Source organism: Ursus americanus, chromosome 23 (genome assembly GCF_024610735.1).
Source record: "Ursus americanus isolate L20-20 chromosome 23, mUrsAme1.1.p, whole genome shotgun sequence".
Classification (NCBI taxonomy): Eukaryota; Metazoa; Chordata; class Mammalia; order Carnivora; family Ursidae; genus Ursus; species Ursus americanus.
This window is the reverse complement of record NC_142149.1, coordinates 39,001,005-39,026,348: the sequence shown is the minus strand read 5'-3', so window position 1 is coordinate 39,026,348 and position 25,344 is coordinate 39,001,005. Positions and strand designations below refer to the sequence as shown.

Sequence of the window (25,344 nt, the reverse complement as noted above, 5' to 3'; positions counted from 1 at the left end):
GAAAAATAACAGAAGTGAAACAATATTAAGTAAAACTACACTGAATGCTTCTTCCAGTGACATCAATGTTAAAGGATGTAAAATTCGAACAGTTCCCTCCCCTGCTCCCCGAATGCCCTCTCTGCTCCCAGCCATCCTCCACCCTTGCCTCTGAAGGCCTTCTCTGCAGCTTTGACTCCCTACCCATTGCCCTCCTTTTGTTGCTGGACCTCCCCACTGTAGACACTTCTCTAAAGATCAGTCCCAGAGATAGAAGACACTTTTATAATGTCTTTATCCTCTTAAAGGTCAGCTTTTGCCCCCAATACCCAGAATCCTCTTCTGTGGTGTCAACAAGCTCTCTCAGGATGTCCAGCTCTGTTCCTCCAACCCTACCTCCAGCCCAAAAAGCTTCTCTTCTTTCCGGCTAATAATGAACACTAAATCAATGAATGAATGAATGAGTAAATGATCTAACAGTATATATCCAATTCTCATAAAGGAAATAAAGTTTAACTCCAGCAGATGAGGTTATGGGATGCTTTTATTTTCTTCTCCACATTATTCTGTTCCCTCTGTATTTCCTACAGCAGATGCACACCATGTATACTTTTTTAGTAAGGAGAAAATAAAAATGCAATTTTACTTTCTCCTCCACTTTCACTGACTGGCCCCTAGGTCCAGATGAGAGATACCCATTCTTGACCAGGGGTAACAAAAGAAACTCAAATTTATGATTTCTATTTATTTTGGAAAACATTTAGGACCTACAGTTAAGTCCAGTCTTAACAAGTAGCCTCTGGCCACTAAACAGCAATTCTCTCTTCTGGAATGAAAGAGTCACGTGTTAACAAAACTAAAGCCATGTCCCAAAAATCACACAGCCACCTTGTCTGTCATCTCTCAGCAAACTGCAGATGAGCTCACAACAGCTATCTGGCCAGAGCGCTTACAGTACTATTTCACAAAGGTGGCTGGGTTCCTCCTCTTCTCACGAATGGCTGCTGGCTTGGTGCAGGGCATGTTTAGCTACGAAAACCTCTGCCGACTCTCCCTGTAACATTTTCATGGCTCGCCAGTAGATCTGTCCGCAGTTCTCAGGTCTACCATGGGGGTGGCCCAATTCTTCTTTGATGTAATCCATCCAAAGATCTTTAAAGGGAATGAAAAATTACTGTAGACATACAATCAGATCACTGACAAGGCTTTATTATGTAAACTTAACTATTTCATATTGACTCGATGTAAGATTTCTAAGAAACTTAACTTGCTGCTATTTCCCTAGAGCCCTGTGTGAAATAACACCTCTCTCAGCTTCTTTACACTAAGGCGTAGCAAACTTTTTTTAAGTGGAAAACTTCACTTTAAATCATGACAATCTACGTACATATTTCATAAACAGAAACTACTAAATATTTTAGAGCGAGGATTTTGCGGAGTCTCTTTCAAGGTGAAGCTGAGTTTCAGTGAGTTCACCGTAACTTTGTTACCATGCCTAATAAAACTTGCTTGGGTTATTAAAAATGCCATTTTTATTCATTTCACCAGAAGGTCTGCTAAAACCTTGTAAAAGCTAATGTTTTTTTTTGGGTTTTTTTTGTTTTTTTTTTTAAGATTTTATTTATTTAACAGAGATAGAGACAGCCAGCGAGAGAGGGAACACAAGCAGGGGAAGTGGGAGAGGAAGAAGCAGGCTCATAGTGGAACAGCCTGATGTGGGGCTCGATCCCACAACGCTGGGATCATGCCCTGAGCCGAAGGCAGACGCTTAACCGCTGCACCACCCAGGCACCCCAGCTAATGTATTTTTTTTAATCTAAGTTTAACTACTAAACATTTTTTTTGAGTTAACAAGTAAACAGATTTTATATGATACCTATACCAAGAAATATGTTTCACAAATCCTATAAAAATGAGGACAGTGTGGCAACAATGACAACTAGTGTCAATTAGCATCCTACTACCCCATCACTCCCACTTTTACTCTGACCTACATTAACCTTTCCCTTAACAAGTATCACTTTTTAAAGACCAAACTAAGCAAACTGTGCTCTATTCCAGAGTTCTTAATAGAAGACCTATGAACTCTTGACCTTGTGAACTTGAAATTATAAGCCAAATCATGTCTGCAAGTATTTATGCACAAAGTAAGGGAGGAGGCAGGGAAAGGAGGCAAGTTTTATTCTCAAAGAGGGCCATGACCTAGAAGAGTTAAGGACTGTTCCAACCATACTGCTGGGTTATAGACCACACCTGCAAACAGATGTATCTATTAACTCAAGTTTACTTACCAGCATCTACAGATCCAAACTCTCTCAAAGCCCTCTCATAATATTCTCTTAAGTTCGCCATCTTGCAGGATTCCTAATAAAAATAATCAGACAATCTTGCCTCAAAAGCCTAATCCATGTCACAAATTCCTTTCAACCATATTGCTCAAACAGCTACCACCTATTAGGTATCTGAAGGGGAGAAGGCTCAGGGTTTAGGACAAACACAGCCTGGCTCTCACCTTATCCAGAGAAAAGTCAAATGCAGCAGTCCCCAGAGTGAAGTCAAAGTCAAACAGTGATAAAAGCACTCTGCTCTGGTAGCATGGAAAAAAGCCTAATTGATTCTCAGCTGGGGGGGGGGGGGGGCATGGGCAGCTTCACAGGAAAATACATTTGAAAGCCCTGAGGGAAAACTAGGATTTAAATAAATAAATGGGGAAGGTTTGTTCCCTGTGGCTAAGGATTTCTTTCTCTTGTGTGTCTGGGCTCTGGCACATATTAGCTATGTCCATCTTGAAACTTTTTATATGAAGGCAAAGCATATATAAATACTAATTATATAACCTTCCCCAAGTGTTTTAAACCCTCTGACCTTAAAAGTTTCCTCACCCATAAAACAAGGATAATGATACCTCTTACAGCAACTACAAGGATTCAATTAAAATGCTAATTATGCACCTAGCAGAGTGGCTGGTACTAACTTTACAATCAATAAATGTTCATTCTTTACCTCTATTTCCTTTTTTTTTTAAAGATTTTATTTATTTATTTATTTATTTATTTATTTATTTGAGAGAGAGAGAGAGCATGTGCACAGAGGTAGAGTGGGAGGGAAAAGCAGACTCCCTGCTGAGCAGACAGTCTGATGTGGGACTCAATCCCAGGACCCCAAGATCATGACCTGAGCTAAAGGCAGACGTTAAACCGACTGAGCCACCCAGGCACCCCTTTACCTCTACTTCCATTTAAATGTATTCTCCTTTGTTTCATTTTCAAAGGAGAGTAATACCTACGGTTTAAACATACTCTTGTATAGTCAAGTAACTATTTCCTCATTCAAATTTCTCTTCCCTAAGACTGTATTATTTTATAGAAAGTCAATTTCACCCCATATCATACACATGCATGAGGAACAGAATCACGGTTTGCTAAGGGCTCATAACGTGCACAGGACTATGCACAGTACCCCCTCCTGCCTTGTAACCTGCACACCCCTGAAACAGGTAGTATGACCTCCTGGATGGAGGAGGATGTCAAGGCTGAGAACTGCCCAAGACACATTATGTCAGTAATCCAAAGCCTGGTTGTTATTATGCTGAACTACCTCTTGTACTACAAGGATAAGAACAGATAAATGACCCACTCAATGATTAAAACTGTAAGAATTTAACCTCACTAGTAATTTTTCAAAAATTCAAGTAAAAATAATAAACACCAATCAAAATACCAAAATAAAGGAGAAAAAGCAAAACTGCAGATTTAGAGAGGGTGAGAGGAAATATACCTGCTGATTATCGCTACAAAGAAGTACACTTCTTCTGGAAGACCATCTTACAATATATAAAGAACCATAGAAAGAACTGTTCTCTCCAGTCCCAGAATTTTATCCCGAGGGAAGAACTCCAAAGAAGAAAAAAATGCTGTATAAACAAAATGCTTATGGCACTCTTGTTTTCGGTATCAAAAATCTGGAAACAAGCTGTATGTAATGGACTAGTTAAGAAAACTGTGGGTTTAAGAATAACACCACAACCGTTCAAGATGCCAACCGTGGAAAAACACAAGAGTATGTTCACAAATTAACATTAAGTAAAAAAAAAGTAAGAGAGAACCTCCACATGGCACATAAGCCAGAAATAGAACTTGCGTGTATACATGTAAACAAAAACTTAAAGTAAACAATGAAAATTGAAATAAATATGGTTGGCTGCATTAATGCGATGGGATTACAGACACCTTCAGATTTTCATGTATTATATTTTATACTATCTTTTTCTTTTTTGTCTTGAGAGGGAGAGAGTGGTGGGGAGACACAGAGAGGGAGAGAAGGAATCTTAAGCAGGCTCCACACCCAGCACGGAGCTCAATCTCACAACTCTGAGACAATAACCTGAGCTGAAATCAACAGTCGGACACTCAAAACGACTGAGCCACTCAAGTGCCCCTTGTGTATTATTTTTTAAACAGAGACCTTCTTGTATTTTCCCTCAATCATTAGTTCAGTTAAAAACACCAGAAACATGGGTCACCTGGGTGGCTCAGTTGGTTGAGTGTCCGACTCTTGGTTTCGGCTCAGGTCATGATCTCATGGGTCATGAGATCAAGCCCTGCATCAGGCTCTATGATCAGCGGGGAGTCTGCTTGGGGGTTCTCTCCCTCTGTCCCTCCCTCAACTCGTGCACACATGCTCACTCGCTTTCTCTCCCTAAAATAAATAAATAAATCTTACAAAAAAAAACAAAACACCACAAACAGTTACCGCCTACTCTCTACCTCATAACCCAATACAAAAGACAAAAGACAAAGAGGGTGCTCCAGAGGCAGAGAAGCAGCACCTCGCCCAACCTGGCAGGCAGGGTTTCCACTATGAGGGGAGATCTGAGCTTTCTATTTTCCAGACATGGACTTTCTCTTCTTTGCTTGATTACCATTTCTTAACCATCTCTATGAAAAAATGGTGAGATGAAGGGACCGGAAATGTATACTATATATATGAAGAGCTTTTTAAATGACAAAAGTGCTGCCATATAGGAGAATAACCACTCATTTATTTTCCCCGACAAGAAATGCACAGACAGAACACTTACTTGCTCCTTTTCAAACTGGATTATTTTCCTGAAAAAGTCAACTGAAAACGGACGGCTTTCCTGTAAACTAGAGAAAAGGAGAAAACAGTTATCTTCCACAGAGACAGAAAGCCTCTTACATTGCATGGATCTAAACTCCTATGCCAGCGCCTCCACAACGCATGGCTTACTAAAGACCTGGCCACAACGCTGTGCAAGCACTGGACTTGGCCACCCGTCCCTCTCAATGCTGTCAGCGTCCAGTGACTTACTCTTCACCCCCACCAAACTCCTTCCTATCCAGTCTTCTCCCTGTTCTCTTCTTCCTCCCTTTTACAGTTTAAAGTTCCCTCTACTACCTCTCAAGGTCTTTCTGAAAGAGACCAATAATTTCACTTCAAAGAATATATTCTAAGGAAGTAATTTCCAATATGGACAACTACTATTTGTGCAGAAATGTTCACCAAGGCAGTATTACTATGAGCATCTAAATTATGGCACATCCCCAGAGCTGTGTACCACACAGCTATTTCTAATAGCTATTTCTAATAGTTCATGAAGAACGGATACTGACACGGAAAAGGCCAGTGCAATATTCACCCACATAAGCAGTATACAAAATGTGATTACAGTATAAGCTCAAATATTCAAAAACAAAGTTTTTAAATGATACATTAAGCATGTTTTTTTCTCCTGATTACAGTGAGTTAATAGTTATCACCCTCTTTTTTAAAATGTTCCACCAATGGGTATGAACTGCTTTTACTCTTGGATTACTTCCTCGGATACCATTTGCCATACACATGACCTGGGTATGAGGGGCTGAGTCTGAGGCGGGGAGACGAGTACCAGTGATGAAAGTCTGCGAGCACCTTTTAAACACAGCTCTGGCCTTTTTGTAGCCACCACTTCGGTAAGCCCAGTCCAAGTACTTATCCTTCAGAGTGACGGAGTCGGCACCTTTGACAGCCAAGAGAGCTTTCTACAATTTAAAAAAAAAAGACACAAGCTACATGAGGAAATTTATAAATACCAAAACAAATTTTTCCAGAACCATCCCAGGGTGCTCAATTAACAGTGCTTTAGGAACATTTGCTATAAAAATAACCCTAAAACTAGCCAACTAGTGAACCTATTTGCTCACTCCCCACCCACCACAAGACTCGGAACATGGGGCCTACACCTTAAAAATGGTTTCCGTGTCTTCTTGGCTTTTGGCACCTTCACTCCACTCTGCCCAAGAAATCCACAATGGCAGACAGACCTGGTGACGGTGAGAAAGAAAAAAATAAAATAAAAAAAAGTTAGAAAATAACAGCTTAGCTCTATGCTCTGAAAACTAGTCACTATAAAGACAGGCTCCTACTAAGATACTCAATATGTAAAATACGGATTCACTCCCAGTCTGTCCTCACCATGACCAAATTCTCAGTGCCCAGTAGGGATGGCATGTCAGGGCACAGACAGACTTGTGACCAAGACCCCCAAAGCAGCACTCTCCTGTCAAAACTAGCTCCCTTCTGTTGGGAGTACTGCCTACAGTTATTACCATCAGGTATCTGTGAATTAAGCAATGAAGGGTCCATAGCTGGTCAGACCCACAGCTACCCAGGTCACATCTCTGCTGTCTAGGACCCACCACACAAGTACTACCTAATCCAAACTCAACTATCTGATCTTCACTCATGCCCCAGAGGTACATACAAATGAGAATAATTAAGATTTTTTTTCCCACTTTAACTTCCAGAATACTTTTTTCCTACTAATATAAAAGGGGGTGCCTGGCTGGCTCAGTCGGTGGAGCATGTGACTTAATCTTGGGGTTGAGTTGAAGCCCCACGTTGTGTGTAAAGGTTATTTAAAAATAAAATCTTTAAACAAAACAAAAAAAAAGATTCTGGAAGGCATCTGGATGGCTCAGTCAGTTTTGTGACCACTCTTGATTTTGGCTCAGGTCATAAGCTGAGGGCAGTGGGACCAAGCCCCAAGTCAGGCCTGCACTGAGGAAGGAGTCTGCTGGAGATTCTCTCCGCCCCGCCCCGCTCTCTAAATGAAATGAATGAATGAACGAATGAGTATCTTTTTTAAAAAAAGATTCGCTGCAAAGCTTTAAGATTTAGAAATATATGTGTGTTTAAAACTCGGGCTTAAGAGGGGCCTGGGTGACTCAGTCAGTTAAGTGTCTGACTCTTGCTTTCAGCTCAGGTCATGATCTCAGGGTTGTGAGATCAAGCCCTGCATTGGGCTCTGTGCTCAGCACGGAGTCTGGTAGTCCCTTCCCCTCTGCTCCTTCCCCTGCGCACGCGCTCTCTGTCTCAAACAAACAAACAAAATCTTTTAAAAATAAAATATATAACTCAGGCTTAAGTACAGCTTTGGAAGCAAGGGAGAATAATACTCTTAATATTTCTCACTTACAAGATATCAAAATAAAATAGAGAATTTCACTTAAATTTAGTCATTTTTCAAATAACAAATTAGAAATCGGCTATTAAATGGAAGGAAATTCTTCCACTCCTGACCCTTGACCTATAGGCACAAATGCAGTCTGGGGCCAGCCCTCATCAGACAAGCACACTTCAAACGAGTTTTGGCTCAGTCTCAAAAGATTTCCCAAACAGAATGAAATACAAAAGACTCAACTCACAGACCTGGGCTTTCAGGTGCACAAAAGCTTCTTCAAAAAGCCCGGCTATGTCAGGACTCTTGGAGTCAATCAGCACCCGCAGCTTCATCTGCCACATCATCACAGAGTCTCTGAACAATTCAGTCCCCGCTACTGCCACCTCCAGAGCTTCCTTTAAGAAGTCACGATGCAGCAACAACTCAATCTGGATAAGACAAAGGATCACTGGAAAATTAACTACGGAAGACTGGATCATCTACGCTGAGGGAACCAAAAAAGACCTCACTGAAGGCAGTCATTTCAACAGCACCTCCACTTAACGTCTGACAACGGCTGCCAAACAGCAGCAAAGTGAACAATCTGAAATTCTCTTCCATTGCCTGCTCTTATTCCTAAAGGCTACCAAAAAACAGGGAAGACATACAAAGTAGAAGACTTAAATAATTTAGATTGAAAGTTAAGTTTTTAATAAAATAGTTCACTATAATAAAACCCACACCCACCGAACAGAATATAAAAATCAGACAAAACCAGTATTTGTGGGTTGATAATGAACCATGTTTATTCATTCAAATGGAGTTGGGCACACAATAAACTGGTACAATTTTTCTGAAATGTATTTGACACTATGTAACAAGAGTCACGCAAGTGTTCGTACCTTAAACTTGGAAATTTTATTTTAACAAATATGACCTGACAAGTAAATAAACAGAAGGAAATCGTATTTGTTTAAAATGCTTATATCCACACTACTGTAACAGAAGAGGGAAAAAAAAAAAACCAACCCTAAAATTCAATTTTACAAAACCGTGGAAGAGCGAATAAATGGCAATATGCAATCTGCTCATTTGGCAAGCACTTTTATTGCCTACTATATACGCTAGATTCAATAATGAGGAAATTAGGTACGTTCTCCGCTGCCCAAAGGCCTCTAGTCTAGAAGTAGAGACAGTCTGATACTTGCCATAACAGAAAAAGAATCATATGCTGTAAGAGTACAAAGCAGGAGCACCCAATGGGGTCTATGGCAGCGATGAGACAGGAAGCACCATGTATACTAGGCTTAAGGAAGAGTAGGCATTAGTTAGAAAAGGCTCTCCCAACCAGCATGTGCAAGAGGCTGAACTGAAGATAAGAGACGGCTTGCATACAAAAGGAAATCCAAGTTCAACATGGCTGAAGGGACAGAATGTATACCAGAATACTGGCAGGTGAGGCCAAGACCATATTAGGGAGAACGACCAGCTTTATCCAAGGGACAGTGGGAAGCCACAGAATAATCTGATCATCAATTTTAAAAGATCATTCTGTGGAGAATAATCTGGAAAAATGACGGATGTAGGAATCAGCTAAGTGCTTTAAGTTTAGAGGCAGTACACTGATGAGCTCTCATTAAAGGCAAAGGTGCCAGAGTGATGAGGTAGTAGGCTCAGGAAGGGCAGCATCAGAGATTTGGGGAGCAGAGGATGTCTGAATAGCCAGAGTGGTGAATGACCAAACAGTCATGACAGAAAGAGAGCAGGGCTGCCAAAGCAATACTCAAAGCAAAGTCCACCTAAATGTATAGGGTGTGACTGTCTTGCCAGTATTCAATAGCTACTGGGAGCAGCTGAACTCATCCAAGCCTGGGATTCTTCCCAGATAGATGCCATAATGGGAAAAGGGTACCTCAGTCGTGGTATAATACAGCAGACTAGTATACAGCATATGCATTACCTAGCTGCATGTTTTAAAAAGTATTTTTTAGGGGCGCCTGGGTGGCACAGCGGTTAGGCATCTGCCTTCAGCTCAGGGCGTGATCCCGGCGTTATGGGATCGAGCCCCACATCAGGCTCTTCTGCTATGAGCCTGCTTCTTCCTCTCCCACTCCCCGCTTGTGTTCCCTCTCTCGCTGGCTGTCTCTATCTCTGTCGAATAAATAAATAAAATCTTTAAAAAAAAAAAAAAGTATTTTTTAATGTTAAATCATGAACATTTTTGTACATGTCAAGAACTTTGTGAGCTGGCAAAAACAAAGATCACTATCACTATTTTAAAATCAAGCAAACAAACTCAGAAAGGTTAAGTGGCCTGCCCAAGTTACCTAGCTCTTAAGTGACAAAACTCGATCTAGACTACGTAGTCCCTCAGCACATTATCCTGGTCTCCGTAATAATCCTTACCCACCCCAGAGAGTACAGATGGGTCAATAAGCTTCTTACTAGAATGTCAGCTTCTGAAACATAGGAACACATCTAATTTGTCTTTATTGTTACCATACCGATGGTCAATCTGGGTCAGGCATACATTCAGGAAAAGGATGTTCAGGAAAAGATAAATGGGTAGATAAACAAAATAAACCCAACTTGTGACTCCTTGTTTTGAGTGTTTTCCACTATATAACATTCCTCCCTTTACACATTTCATTTTTGGCATACACCAAATACTGAGAGACAAACATAATGTCTCTACATCTTCCACTCTAAACTTCCAAACGGGCTTAGTGATATAACTATATATTAAAACACATGACACCAGCACGAACCAACTGGAATTAAGTATGTGTTACTGGCAGTGAATGTGTACTCACCCACTGCTTGTACTGGAATTCTGGTAGAAGTTTGAGTTCATGTGCCTTCCTGAATGCCATCATGGTTCTTTCCAGCCTCTGAAATCAGAAAAACCCTTCAGTTATTACAAACATCCCAGTAGGGGTCTTTGGCCTCTGACAGGAAAAGTGCAGTTTTGCACATTTCTGAAAACTGAGAGAAGGAACTTGAGGTGGTTTCACTTATGATTAGACCAGCCAAAAAGCCACACCAAGCACAGCCCAGTAAGAGAGATCCTCCTAACCAGGTGGCCTGAATAAGGATGCAGCAGACTCAGACCTTCACAACGACTAGGTCACCCACAAAGAGAAAGAGCTTAGGTTAAGCGTGAAGTTCCTGGAAGCTCTCCCAGGCCCCCAAAGGAGCCATGTCTGCTCTTCTTCCAGAAAACAATCACTTTCTAGTCAGCCACTGTAAGCGTGGAACTTAAGTCCCTTACCCCCTCTCTGAGGAACTGACTGCTGGTCTTCTTAGCAAACCTTTCCAAGCAGAAGTTGATGTAACACTTCCACATGGCCTCTGGAAAAGTCAGAGAGATTACACACTGATCAGATCGCCAGTCTGTTTAAAGGTCATCATACATCTTTTCTATGAGGGGAAAATTCCCCGGAAGAAGGGTTTAAACTAGTCTGGTGGAAAAAAAAAAAAAACTAGTTATTCCCATTACGGCCAATCAAACATATCAAATACGGGGCGGGGGGCGGGAGGGGGGGAGGGAGAACAACTGAGTAACCGTTTAAGTATAAAAAGTAAAAACCTCATCCGTGTCATATATCCTCTCTACCTTAATACTCAAATATTACAAAATTTGAAAGTAAACCTGTGTCAAAAGATAATTAGGACACTCTTCTGAATTACCATTTCCTAAGTATCATCTCCCTCAAAGAGATGAACATAAACATCACTACTGGCGAGGAAGGTCCTAAAATCTCCATCTTTCACCACCAAAGAACAAGTTGGAAAGCCAGGCACACTGTCAACTACCGCAGAGATTCCTGAAAATTGATTTCGGTTAATGGGCACAGAAGCTTCAGTTTCCCATTTGTGAATACTACCACCACTTCTGTAGCACACTGCGGTCTGGCGAAGTTCACCTGTAGGGAGAGTCTTCACTGCCTCTTCATACACCGCACAGCACCTCTCCTCCTTCCGGCCCGCCTCCACTGCTCTGGCTTGCTTTGTGGCAGGCTGCTCCCCGGCGGGCTTCGACTCCATCTCTAATTCTCGCCGTGCCACGTAATCCCAAGTGAGAGGGTCATCTGTGTGCAGAGCCTGAAGGCTGAAAAGTAGTTTCCCGGCATCAGCCCTGTGACATGAGACTAACTTAGAGTATCAAAGACAGACAGTTCCCTATGCTCTAAAAACGTACCCAGGACACCCCTTTAACAATTCCATTACCATGAGACAATTCCCCAGTAGGCTCTCCAGATATCTTCACACTCACTGTATAAATTTTGTCAATCAATCAGGGTTGTGGCACATTTATTAGGTTTCAGAATGTTTCAGGTATCATTCTCAAATGTTAATTTTCAAGTTATCTCTCAAAGTCAAATCAACAGGTACGTGTGACAAGACAATTCTCTTCGAGCCCTGGAGAACCTTATTATACCCAGGCTCTTGATTTTCTGTAATAGGGGCAAAGAAAAAGCACAACCTAATCCCCTACCAAAGCCCTGGAAAATCCAAAGAGCAAACTGATCCAAGCTCTGTATTATCTCCTATGAAAGTTGGGGTGCCACCTAAGAGTGAGGTACCCACAAGGTAGGCTGCAAATAATTCTCAAACCATATGCTTGAACATTAAAGAATAAAATTACCAGCAGCAATCAACTGTAAACATTCACAAGGACCACTCTCATTTTATGGACAAAAGACATGCCAGCAAAGCAGGAATATACACTTTGATATAAGCTGTAGGATATTTGTTATTGAATAAAGGCAAACTATTTCCCTAAGGAAGCCCATAAGTGAGTCAAACAACTTCTCCAGAAACCTTTTTTTTTTTTTTATAACTTAGTATGATACAACAATCCTAAAACTTTGCTTTCTTCCAAGGATTTAACGTGGCATTTTCTCTTCCTCTTTCTCAACCCCCAAACTCAAACTTTTACCACAAGACTAGAAATAGACATATTCACCTTTCCATGACTTTACTTACTCATCATAAATTTCTTTTTGCAGATCTGTGGCAAAGTCGAATAGCTGTGCAATTGAAAGCAGTGACACATGAAATTCTGCACCTAAAATTCAAAAAGCGGGGGAGGGGAGTAAGACTCTCAAGTATCATTTTACTCTAAAGTATCACTTTCTTCTACAGAAAGTACCACTTTCTTGGTGTGCTGGAGTTCTTTTGTTTGGGTTTTGTTTTTGTGGGTTTTTTTTTTTAATTGAGAAACAGGACAAAACAGAAAAACAAATCATCCGCTACACAAGCAAAACCATTACTGATATTCTGGAGTATTCATAAGTACTTCCTTTCTTCTAAACTTCTTCCTGGCATAAAGAAATGTTCTAAATTACCTGTTTCTTTTCAACTCCCCACACGAATAAAGTACTCAATAAACTTACTAAAATGTTCAAGTACATCCTAAGGGGCAATCAACCTTATCTTAAAGAAACAGGACACTATTCATACAGAATTTTTATGCACATTCTAACAGAATTTCTAATAGAAATTTTCCAAATCAGCTAACAGTCTTATACACAGAATGTTTCACTCTCCCATCATAAATAAATTTTCATAACACGCATACCTTTAATCATGCTTACAGAATTTTTGTAGATGATCCGTGCCAACTCGCCCTTAAGGATTTCTTCAGGATAATCAAGATTCCCCTGAAGAGTAGTATATTAAACATAACTTAACAGATACGGCCAGTAACTAGAAAAAGCACTAGGATGAAAATTAACAGTCCTAGACTACCTGTGCCATATGTATGACCTCTGGCAAATCACGTCTCTCTCTGGGCCAGTTCCCTCACCTGTAAAATGTGCAGCTGGAACCAGACCACTGATCTTGCAACTGTGTTCTCTCAGGCTCCTAGAGTGATAGCAAGATCACACGGCTTAAGGCCTGACTCTCTACTTAGACCCAAACAGGTCAGGTTTTAAACGCCTTGTTTACCCTTCTGTGTCAACTTTTATTTGAATAAAAAAGTTCACAGCTGGAACCACAACAGATAATATAGCAAAGTTCCTTTTTCAGTTCTAACATTCTAAAACTTCTTTCTTTAAAATATTGTCACCAAAAAAACTGTACAAAACAAAAAAGGCTAGGAACTACACATTTCACAACCCTCCTCCAGCTCCTTCAACCCATTAGTATATCATTTAATGAAACCATAAAGTATTAAAGAAAACCATTTACCATTCCATCAGTAATAAATAATTTTGAGGACTACTTCAATTAGTCCAAATGTCTATTTTTAAAGCACAAAATTCCATTTTTATTACTAAGCCCATTTAATTACAACTCTAGACTCATCTTAAAATTTCAAAATAAGACATTAAATTGGGAACAAAAATACATTCCAAAAATTTTCTCTTACTCCTAAGCAGGCTCGAAAACACTATAAATTGTTAACAGGTGACAACACATTCGGATCTTACCACATCCATTTTGGCTTTTTCAAATTCTTGTTTTTCTTTCCTCAGTTTCTCAGCATGCATCAACTCCATCCTAAAGTACTACACAAGGGAAATAATAAACTAAAAATCTTTGGAAATAATTATTTCTTAATTAGAAATACATAAGAAGCCATTTTTCACCCGTAAATATCAGATCTGGGAAAGTCTGGGGGTAGTGTAATATTTTGTTATGAAACAAGCAGACACTGACAAGGAAGGAGATCTTTGTGGTGGCAGGACAGCTCTGTATATTGATTGTGGTAGTGGTTATACAAATCTGCACATGTAAAAAAAAAAAAATGACATAGAACCATATAGACACATTATACCAACACTGATTTCCTGATTTTCATATTATGTAATTTTATAAAATGGAACCATCACGAGAAATTGATTAGTGGTATTCAGGACCTCTTTGTAGTATCTTTGTAATATCTTTGTAATTTCCTGTGAATCTATAATTATTTCAAAATAAAAAATCAACAGCAAACACATACTGTCAAGCTATATGAAGAAAAACTAATGCACAACTAATGTTTTACGTAAACTCAGACTTCTCCAGAATTTTTAGTACTTTGTTTTTTGTTTCTTTCTTTTTTAAAGATTTTATTTATTTGACAGAGATAGAGACAGTCAGCGAGAGAGGGAACACAAGCAGGGGGAGTGGGAGAGGAAGAATCAGGCTTCCAGCAGAGGAGCCTGATGTGGGGCTCGATCCCATAATGCCGGGATCACGCCCTGAGCCGAAGGCAGACGCTTAACGACTGCGCCACCCAGGCGCCCCTTTAGTACTTTGAATTTGATGTTACAAGACATATGAAAGTGACAAGTTCTTTCTTTTCTTTTTTTTTTTTTAAGATTTTATTTATTTATTTGACAGAGAGAGAGACAGCGAGAGAGGGAACACAAGCAACGGGAGTGGGAGAGGAAGAAGCAGGCCTCCCACTGAGCAGGGAGCCCCATGTGGGGGGATCATGACCCGATGATTGGTCATGACTGAGCCACCCAGGTTCCCCATGAAAATGACAAGTTCTTAAAAAATGTTTATACCCTGGGGCACCTGGGTGGCTCAGTCTGCTGGGCGTCCAACTATTGGTTTCGGCTCAGGTCATAGAAAGGAACTTTGCTCAGATCATGACCTCAGGGTCATGAGATCAAGGCCCGCATATGGCTCTGCCCTCAGCAGAGTCAGCTTGAGATTCTCCCCTCTCCCTCTGCCCCTCCTCCCACTCACATGCTCACATGCATGCTCTCTCTAAAATAAATAAAATCTTAAAAACAAATAAAACAAAACAAAAAGATTCGGGGTGCCTGGGTGTCTCAGTCAGTTGAGCATCTGCCTTTGGCTCAGGTCATGATCCCAGGGTGCTGGGATCAAGCCCCGCATTGGGCACCTTGCTCAGCAGGGAACCTGCTTCTCTCTCCCTCTCTGCCTCTCTCCCCAGCTTGTGCTCTTTCTGTCAAATTAATTAAATTTTTTTTTTAATTTTTTTAAAGATTTTATTTATTTGACAGAGATAGAGACAGCCAGCGAGAGAGGGAACACAAGCAGGGGGAGTGGGAGAGGAAGAAGCAGGCTCCCAGCGGAGGAGCCTGACGTGGGGCTCGATCCCATAACGCCGGGATCACGCCCTGAGCCGAAGGCAGACGCTTAACCGCTGTGCCACCCAGGCGCCCCAAAAATTTTTTAAATTTTTAAAAAGATTCTCTCTCTCCCTCTGCCCCTCCCCCCATTCTTCTCCCAAAAAAGAAAAAAAATGCAGTACAAAACCAAAAGTCACTGTAGTTGGGACAGCTAGAAAACTTATGAGCATAAAGACCCGTATCTTTTTCCCCTCATCAAATTAGGCTTAATTTTCAACTTAAGACGAAATTCCCTTATCCTGACAAACACCTCAGAAAAGGTAATACACCACAATACACTATGTCTAATAACATACCATTCTAATAAGTAACAATGCACCATTTCTAGCACTTGTTTTTTCCTTAATTGGAAGTCTGGCCATCACTATTCTAGGGCCTCACGCCAAGAAAGATTAAGTCCAGCAAGAGGGAAAGGAAGTATCTACCTCAAGAAAGAGACAATAAAAATGAGAAGTGGAAAAAAAGAGAAAGAGAAGCCAAAAACAAACAGGAAGAAAAAAAGAGAGGGAGAGAGAGGGAGGAAGGAAGGAAGGAAAGAAGGAAGGAAGATAGGTATTTGCAAGGGGAAAAAAGGACAAAAGTATAAAGATGGCAGGGATGCCTGGGTGGCTCAGTTGGTTAAGCATCTGCCTTAGGTTGCTCAGGTCATGATCCCAGAGTCCTGGGACTGAGTCCTGCATCAGGCTCCCTGCTCAGTGGGGAGCCTGTTTCTCCTTTGCCTGCTGCTCCCTGCTTAGGTGCGCTCTCACAATTGCTGACAAATAAATAAATAAAATCTTCATTAAAAAAAACAGTATAAATATGGCTGAACCCTGGCCCCACAACTAAAAAAGGTTAAGTAAGGTCTAGTTCCCTACCCCTCCCAACCATAATGGGCAAGTCAGAGTTCCCATTTCTCACTAACAAGATGGAAGTTACACATGGTCAACACCTATTACTCGCCAAAAATATCTTTGTTACCCTTTTTCTCCAGCAGCAATCCCTAGTTATCCCTAGCCTCCATAAATCGAAGTCTTGTTTAACTTATTAAAGAATGTATGTCCAAAGAGGACCAAAACTGAGACATCACACTCTCATCTTACAGGTACACAACTCACTTCTTGATAAAGTTTCGGGCACTCTGGATGAAAGCGCAGAGCTCGAAGAAATAGCTGTCTTGCACATTCTGAAGACAAGCGGTCTTCCATTTCCCATTTGGCTGCCATGATCCACAAAGCTATAAATGGAAAACATGAGACTTCATTTCAGGAAGTTGACCGAATCAGACCAAAAAAGATCAATGTTCCAACTTTAATACTTAAAGAATTTTTTTTAATTTTACCAAAAGAGAAAGGGAACGAAGAGAGGGTATTTCTAATGGTTACCTGTAAAGTATTATTGCTTTATTTAGAGTATTCTGAGGCAAAGACATAAGTGATAACATCTGTAGATAAACTTATGTGCCTCATCCAATCTGAGGTCAACATCACTGTAAGTCACATACAAATTTTAAGTGCTAAAATGCAGGGAAAAAATATGCATTTTAGAATCAAGGACAAAAAAATATTTCGCTCTTTTGCTTTATTTAAATAGTTCATGATTTTTTTTGAATGGCTCAATTTTAAAAATAAATTTTTTATCACACCTGTTGGGAATAAAGGCTTTAAAAAACAAAAACCTTTGCCTTAACGTTCTAGAACTATTTCCCAACGAAATAAACTTAATAAAAGTCAGCTATGTCACCAGACAAGATTGCTTTTCGTAAAAACGATTCATGGTTGGTAACCACATCTGGACTAGAAGGGTTGTGAATGGGAAAGAACCATTGCTCTGGGCTTTCTTAAGTATGTGACTCCTGAAATTGACAGTGCTTTCTAGGATCCCTGGAAGCTATGCCCATCCATAGGTCTTCCAAGTCAGAGTGGCTCCTCTATCCATGCATGTGCTCTCATTCCCTCACCCCCTGAGCTGTCATCCTGGGGACCAGAGACCAGCCTCCCAATTGCTAACAGTACTCTACTAAAGATACACACCGAATGCTGTCCTGCTGTATCCTTCTCAATTAACTGGTGCCAAATGTAGCCTATTTTAGCCCGTGCTGTGTGAACCTGGTTGAGCCTAATACTCGAGAATAGGCATTGGAGCACCTTCACTATAAAAGTATGAACCATTTCACACAGTATCACAAGAGAAAGAAGTCTTTCTCTTAGAAAACATGAGTATCTACCCTATGCCAGTCACTCCTGCAAAATCTGTATTAACGCATTCCCCTTTTTTAAGTTTTCCCCTTTAAATTCTCCTTAATCGTGACTGCATCCAAAAGAATGTCCCTCAAAGGACCAAAGAGTTTACTTTATCATCATCTAAAAAGAAACTTAGTGGGGTGCCTGGCTGGCTCAGTCAACAGAGCATGCAATTCTTGATCTCTGGGTTGTGAGTTCAAGCCACACGCTGGGCGTAGAGCTTACTTTATTTATTTATTTATTCATTCATTCATTCATTCATTCATTCATTTATTCTTAAGTAGGTTCACTCATTCATTCATTCATTCATTCATTTATTCTTAAGTAGGTTCCACACACAGTGTGCAACTCAACACGGGGCTCAAACTCATAACCCTGAGATCAAGACCTGAGCTAAGATCAAGAGTCAGATGCCTAACTGGCTGAGCCTTCCAGGTGCCCTGGGTATAGAGCTTCCCTTAAAAAATAACAAAAAATAAAATAAAAGATACTTTAAAAAAATAATAAATAAAATACTTCTAAAAACAAACAAATAAGTAAGAAAAAACTTAGTCCTTCTTACCCACAAATATAATACCTGACACAATAAGTGGTACAGAACATGCAGGGATGAACTAAGAGGCAGCTATTTGAAAACCGAAAGTGTTAAAGCCCAAATACCTATGCTCAGGTTCTCAAAATAATTTTTTAGATTTATTAAGCAAAATAAATTCCAAAATAGCTTGAGTCTACATAAAAGGAAGAAGAAAAATTGACAAGTTTCTCATCATACCTGGTTTGTTTGAATGTATGGCCAACATGGCAGAAAATACCTTGCTAAGTTGAGCTTTGGTAGCCTGTAAAAGAGAAAAAGCAATTCTACTACCTATACAGTGAAATCATTGTTACTAATCTCTAAGTGATCTGGTACTGTTTCCTTACCGACTTAAAATCCAGTGGGGCAAGATCTGCTGTTGTAGGGACATATAAACAAATATAGATACATTCATGGTTTTCTTCTAACTACATGTAAACATTCTAAGTATCTAAAAATGTTCAACTTTACTGACCAAATACACACATAAAAATCACTTTCTGGCTTAGAAGCCATTTATATATACAAATGTTACACCGAAGTTCAGACTTGAATTTTTTTCCCACTTGCTAACCCTACAACTTTGGAGAAAACACGGAGTTCAGTAACCAAGTACGGGGCTTAAAAGGCAGACTAACTGAAAGAAGGAATAAGGAAGCAAGACACAGCTGCCCAATACTCACCCATTTCTTACAAAACACTATATAGGATAGCCAAAGTTGGACATCATCCTGCAAGAAAAGCAATGTAGTAAGCTGCCTTACTTTTAACTTACAATACAACTTTGCACTTTCTTTTCTTTTCTTTTTTTTTTTTTTAGAAACAGAGATAGAGGGGCGCCTGGGTGGCACAGCGGTTAAGCGTCTGCCTTCGGCTCAGGGCGTGATCCCGGCGATCCGGGATCGAGCCCCACATCAGGCTCTTCCGCTATGAGCCTGCTTCTTCCTCTCCCACTCCCCCTGCTTGTGTTCCCTCTCTCGCTGGCTGTCTCTATCTCTGTCAAATAAATAAATAAAATCTTTAAAAAAAAAAAAAAGAAACAGAGATAGATTTCAGAGAGGTCAATGTGGTAACACATTGCTCAGCATATTAGGCTCTTGTTCACTGAGGCCTTAGATCTCTTAAACATGGTAACTTCCTCTGGCCACCACTCCCACCTACCATGCTCCAAGGCAAAATGTCTTATCTACCCAATGTGTTCAATGCAGCTCTTAAATGGTCTCAGTCAGGGATAGCAACCCAAAATTTGTCCTTCTCAAGATCCAAAGTACTCCCCATATACTATATCCCAGTCCCAGAGCCCGACTTGAAGACTATCAGGTGAGTGAGGTGCTGCCCCACTCTAACCATTCATCTTCTACCTCCAAGTCTCTGGTGTACTTCACTTAGAGATTTATCCAAACAAATCCCAAATTTCTAGTCCTTAATTATGTATCAAATCTATCATTTTCAGCACCATCCTCAAAGAATAATTATAAGGTAATGAGATCAATTTTCTTAATGGTTTGATAAGTGGTTTCAAATAATGATATCATAATTAGGTTAAATATTGACACACACTCAAGAATAAACAATACATTTGAATATTGTAATTACAGTACATACAATATGTATCTTCACATCTCTTATAATTCAAGATGTTCTGATCACTTACTTTCCATTTTGCTGAAGCTCGTCGGAAGACTCCTTGTACCCGGTGTACAATAGAATTCTCAATCTCATCCTTCTTAAATGAATAGCCAATGCGCTAAACAGGGACATACACGAAGCCTCAATTTAATCACATTTATCCACAGCAACATTCCTACTTGATCTTAAACAGTACTGATAAAGAAAACAAATAATTACAACTATCCATTAGGAGCACATCACCACACAATTTATCAGTGCCACTGCTTCCCAAACCCAAGTTCTAGCTATAGAGCCACACTACTTAATTCTAAATTTTTCTAACTTCCAGAATATCTACTTACAGTTCTTCTTCTCTGAATCAACTCCAAAAGATTAATTTCATACTATGGAAGAAAAACATACAAAAAAAGAGAAAACAATGACATTTATAATCTTTTAAATACAGGAAATACATTTAGTTAAAATCATAAAATAAATAAAAATCAAGGCTATAAAACAAGATTGGGGGTGGCGGTGCCGGGGTGGCTTAGTCAATTAAACGTCTGACCCTTGATTTCAGCTCTGGTCATGATCTCAGGATTGTGAGATGGAGCCCCACATGAGGCTCTGCACTGGGTTATGGAGCCTGCTTAAGATTCTGTTTCCTTCTCCCCCTACCCTCCCGCCCCCTACTATCATGCTCTCCCTCCCTTGTTCTCTCTCTAAAAAACAAATAAATAAACAAACAAAACAAGATTGGGCAGCTAGCTGCCTCAGTCAGCAGAGCCCTCAATTCTTGATCTCCAGGTCATGAGTTCAAGCCCTACAGTGGGCAGAGAGCTCAATTTAAAAAAGAAAAAAAAAAAAAAAAAAGAATATAAAACAAGATAATTTGCTATCAAGCCTAATTTGTACTAAATGTCTTAACAGTAACCAAAAATTGACATTACATCAGCAAAACTCACAAATCCATGCATTAGCAAAGTTATAAACATTTTAGATACAAAGAAAGCTGTTATCAAAAATCAACACTTATAAGATTTGGGGCACCTGGCTGGTTCAGTTGGAAGAGCGTGCGACTCTTGATCTCGGGGTCATGAGTTCCAGCCCCAGGCTGGGTGTAGAGATTATTTAAATAAACAAACTTAAAAAAAAGAAAAGAAGAGGGGCACCTGGGTAGCACAGTGGGTTAAAGCATTCACCTCTTAGTTTCAGGTCAGGTCATGATCCCGGGGTTGTGGGATCGAGCCCCACATTGGGCTCAGCAGAGTCTCCTTGGGACTCCCTCCCTCTCCCTCTGCCCCTCCCTATAACCCCCATACTCTCTATCTCTTTCAAATAAATAAATCAATCTTAAAAAAAAAAAAAAGTTCTTGGGGCGCCTGGCTGGCTCAGTTGTTAAGCATCTGCCTATGGCTCAGGGCATGATCCCGGCGTTCTGGGATCGAGCCCCGCATCAGGCTCCTCTGCTGGGAGCCTGCTTCTTCCTCTCCCACTCCCCCTGCTTGTGTCTGCTCTCTCACTGGCTCTCTCTCTGTCAAATAAATAAATAAAATCTTAAAAAAAAAAAAAGTTCTTAAAACGTAGTCTCAGGACCCATGGGTGGCTCAGTCAGTTAAGCGTCTGACTCTTGATTTCGGCTCAGGTCATGATCTCGGGGTATGAGATTGTGCCCCGTGTTGGGCTCCACACTCAGGGGTAGTCTGCTTAAGATTCTCTCTCTCGGGGCGCCTGGGTGGCACAGCAGTCGGGCGTCTGCCTTCGGCTCAGGGCGTGATCCCGGCGTTACAGGATCGAGCCCCACATCAGGCTCCTCTGCTGTGAGCCTGCTTCTTCCTCTCCCGCTCCCCCTGCTTGTGTTCCCTCTCTCACTGGCTGTCTCTATCTCTGTCAAATAAATAAATAAAATCTTTAAAAAAAAAAAAAAAAGATTCTCTCTCTCTCCCTCTGGCCTTCCCCAGACTTGTGCTCTCTCTCTCTCTCAAATAAATAAATCTTTAAAAAAAAAAAAAAATGTAGCTTTAAGCCTAACACAATGCTCCAGACATGGTCTGATGAGTGCAAAACACTTTTTTTCTACTTGTGTTAATAGAGTCAATTTTTTTTTCCTTTTTCCTTTTTAAAACTTATTACTGAAGTATAGTTGACACAGAGATTACATTTTTTGATGTAATATGCTCTTGGCTCATTTTCAGTTATCGATCTACTATGAGCTCTCAAGCCTCTTCCAAACATAAGATTCAAAGTCAGGTCTCACTTGTTCACCTGTAGTTTTTTTAAACCTAAGGTCAGAACCTTCAGTCTTGTAACATTTCATGTTACTACTGGGTTCTGAAGCTAGATTTTGTTATCCAACATATTAGCTATTCTCCTCCATCTCAAAATTGGTACAACATGTCTACTTTATATTCACTCAAATCTTCCATCCATTTATATACTGAAGAATTCGCAGTATATCTCTTTCTTAGGTAGCAGACTTACAGACACATAAATATTAACTTTCCAACCACCTACTGTCATCAAACCCACTCTCCTTTCCACCCCCCAACAAGAAATAGGATGTCAATTCTCTTGTTGACATCCTGATACACAGTATCTTTGGCACTGCCTGATCTACATTATAGAAGGAAAAAAGAAAAGTTCAGTTTGCCAAGGACTAAACCCTTAGTGGAGCAATGCTACTCCTAAATCACCTCTATTCCTGTTCAAATATTACCATTTAATCATCAATTCTAGAATTTTATAGAAAACGGAATCAAGCTCACCATTCTAGAACTGATTTAAAATTTGTGAGGGGATTAAAATTATTCACTTACTTGAACATAATTGATAAAATCTTCCTTAAAAAGAGCTCTTCGCTGTATTCTGTATTCCAGATCTGAAGCCTTCTTAATGATAGCCCTGAGGAGAAAGCCATTTAAGATGTAACACTTGAAAAAAGCATAAGTTAAATAACTTTGGGCATTTTTAAAGTTTATTTTTAATATATTTAAAACACATTTTCCAAAACCTGAAATTCCCAAATAATTATCCTTCGTAAGCAAGTATTCTTCTACATGATTACTTCTATGTGCTTAGAGGCATTGAGATGTATTTTAAAACTTTCTTGAAAATCATCTTAATAGACTGCCAGGACCACTGACATTCCCATCACCAAAGCAAATAACGTTAAGTACTTTACATTATTTAATGTGATACTAGTAAAGATTTATTTTCTTCCAAATTCAGGTCACTTAGGTTTTAATAATAATCAAGTTACCTTTTCTAAATTCCTCTTACTTTTGAGTTTTCAACATGCAGACTTCGAAAAACAAAAACAAACAAAAAAACCGCACCTAGATTGTCCCTACTGTTTCTACCCAGGAAGGTTTACTAACACTACAAAGGACTCACAGGAAAAGGTTCACTGTATTTAGCTAGAGACAACACAACATGTGTATATTAGGAGAATTTAATGCAAGATGTGCAAGACCAATAACTGTCTCTAGTTAACAGTAACAGTTATTGAACTATTGTTATGTTCCATTTCACTAAAAAATGTTCAAGGATCCCATAGTCACATTACTACATTCACAGCCATTTTAAAATGCAGAAACAATCACAGAAAACCATTAAAAAACGTTAAACTTAATTCTAACAAATTACTGAATGCCAACTCTGTGCCAGACGTTGCTGGCCAAGCCCTGGGGTAGAACACGAAAATGAATTAAATGGTCCCCATCTTCAAGTCTTATTAGAAAGATTTATCCACTCCTCCTGGGCTCCCACGGCACTCTTTGCATGTCTGGAGCACTACACTTTCGGACAATCAACTTACAGTACGCCACACTGTAAGCAAAATGTTTAATTCGTCTCCCCCCCGCACACGCAAGGCAGGTAGGTCCTGATGGGTAGGGATCCAGGTTTATCACCTTGATAACCCTAAGAATTGGCTCCACGTAGAGCTGCCAGACGTTTGGTGGGTGAGTGGACAGACCACCTTGCATCAAATGAGAAATTCTGGGCATCAACAAAATATGAAAATGGGCTTCTGCCAGGTTCAGAAAAATAAGCCCAATTAAGTGCCCCCCGCATCCCTGACCCCGCCACAGACTCCCTCCCCTCCCCTCAGCCCGCCCCAGCCCCTCCACTTCCTCAGCTCTCTCTCACTTAATCTCTGCATGACTGAAAAGTCCAATGCGCTCCAGCTGTTCCAATTCGGGGAGTCGATCTTCTATGCGTTCCTGAATTATTTCCGCCATGAGGTCACAACTCTACAGCCCACCGGCGAGCATCTGAACCGCCAACACGCGCAGAAAGAGCCCACCTTCTATTCCGGAGACTCGGCCCCAGCGCTCGCACGTGCTGACGTAACGTGCGCCCTAGGTCCCGCCTTTTCCGCTTCCGCCGCCTTCGTCGTTGGAGAAGGCCCTCTGGCCCTCGCGGCGGCTGTCACCTCTCTGTGGCCGAATGTGGGGTTGCCGCGAGGACCCCACAGACGCTGGAGGACTCACGTGGACGGGAGTGGAGGGGCGGAGCCGGCGTGGAGGCGGGGCTAAACGCGCGCTAGGCTAACCGTGGGCGGGGATCCGAGAAAGCACCTCTTGGGGTCTAGAGGGGTTACCTGAGAGAGACGTGCTATGCGTTTTCTGCGGAATATTGTCTCCTTTTTTTGTGCTGCCGTCCTATATCCTCGCTTTCCAATAGCAAACATTTGAAAATGTCAGTAATGGAAATCGTAAAGGACGCTGAAACTGGCCAGACTGTCCATAATACTATGGCTTTGCTTTCGACTAGACTTAGTAAAGCAGTGTGACAACACTGTGGTTTTTCACGTGCCAATTAGAATCTGTAATTGGCCGATTAATTTTTAAATGGGAAGGCCTTTTCATTATTTAAATAATTATTCTGCCTTTGTAGACAAGGTCTTTTAAAACATGTGGCCCTGGGTAGGTATCAGAAAGTATATTTTTTTAAGAAGAGGGGAGCTTGGTATTGAAAAGTTTGGGAGTTACCGAAATAAATCAATAAGGTATAGACTCTCCATAAAACAATTCCCGAGCCAGTTAGCATTTCTAAGGAAACCATCAGACAATTCAGCTTGGAAGCTACATTGTTGGTATAATTACTAAACCTAAAATAATAACTACATGGCTGAATTCTTTTTAAGTTCTGGAAGATGATAAAAAACCAAAGCAGGAGTTCTTGCTAGACCTGTTTATTTCAACATTGGCATTAGCACCTTATGATTTATGAAAGAGGAATAGGTTTAGCAATTAACCATGTTCCACCTCTGTGCCTTTCCTTTTTTTTTCCCCCTTTCACATTTTATCCCACTGGTCTCAGAATTGAGACACAGGTTGGCTTCAGCTTCATTTCTTGATCCCTCAGCTGTAAGAGAGGAGAGAGGGGAAGAAACTCATGGATGTAAAGCAA

The 25,344-nt window shown here is 40.5% G+C and overlaps 1 protein-coding gene across 1 annotated transcript; it reads right to left on the bottom strand.

Annotated features, from left to right (window-relative positions):
* Positions 1 to 505: 505 nt before the first annotated feature.
* Positions 506 to 24,289, bottom strand: UTP6 (UTP6 small subunit processome component). The gene is given in 20 exon segments (XM_045773364.2): positions 506 to 977; positions 980 to 1,131; positions 2,271 to 2,343; positions 5,060 to 5,126; positions 5,911 to 6,020; positions 6,222 to 6,302; positions 7,690 to 7,869; positions 10,234 to 10,311; positions 10,692 to 10,771; positions 11,347 to 11,531; positions 12,410 to 12,491; positions 13,005 to 13,086; positions 13,861 to 13,938; positions 16,620 to 16,738; positions 18,517 to 18,580; positions 19,002 to 19,049; positions 19,973 to 20,065; positions 20,292 to 20,333; positions 22,746 to 22,830; positions 24,079 to 24,289. Coding segments are annotated over 20 exon segments (1,827 nt in total). The 5' UTR covers positions 24,171 to 24,289; the 3' UTR covers positions 506 to 941.
* Between the last annotated feature and the right edge of the window lie 1,055 nt (positions 24,290 to 25,344).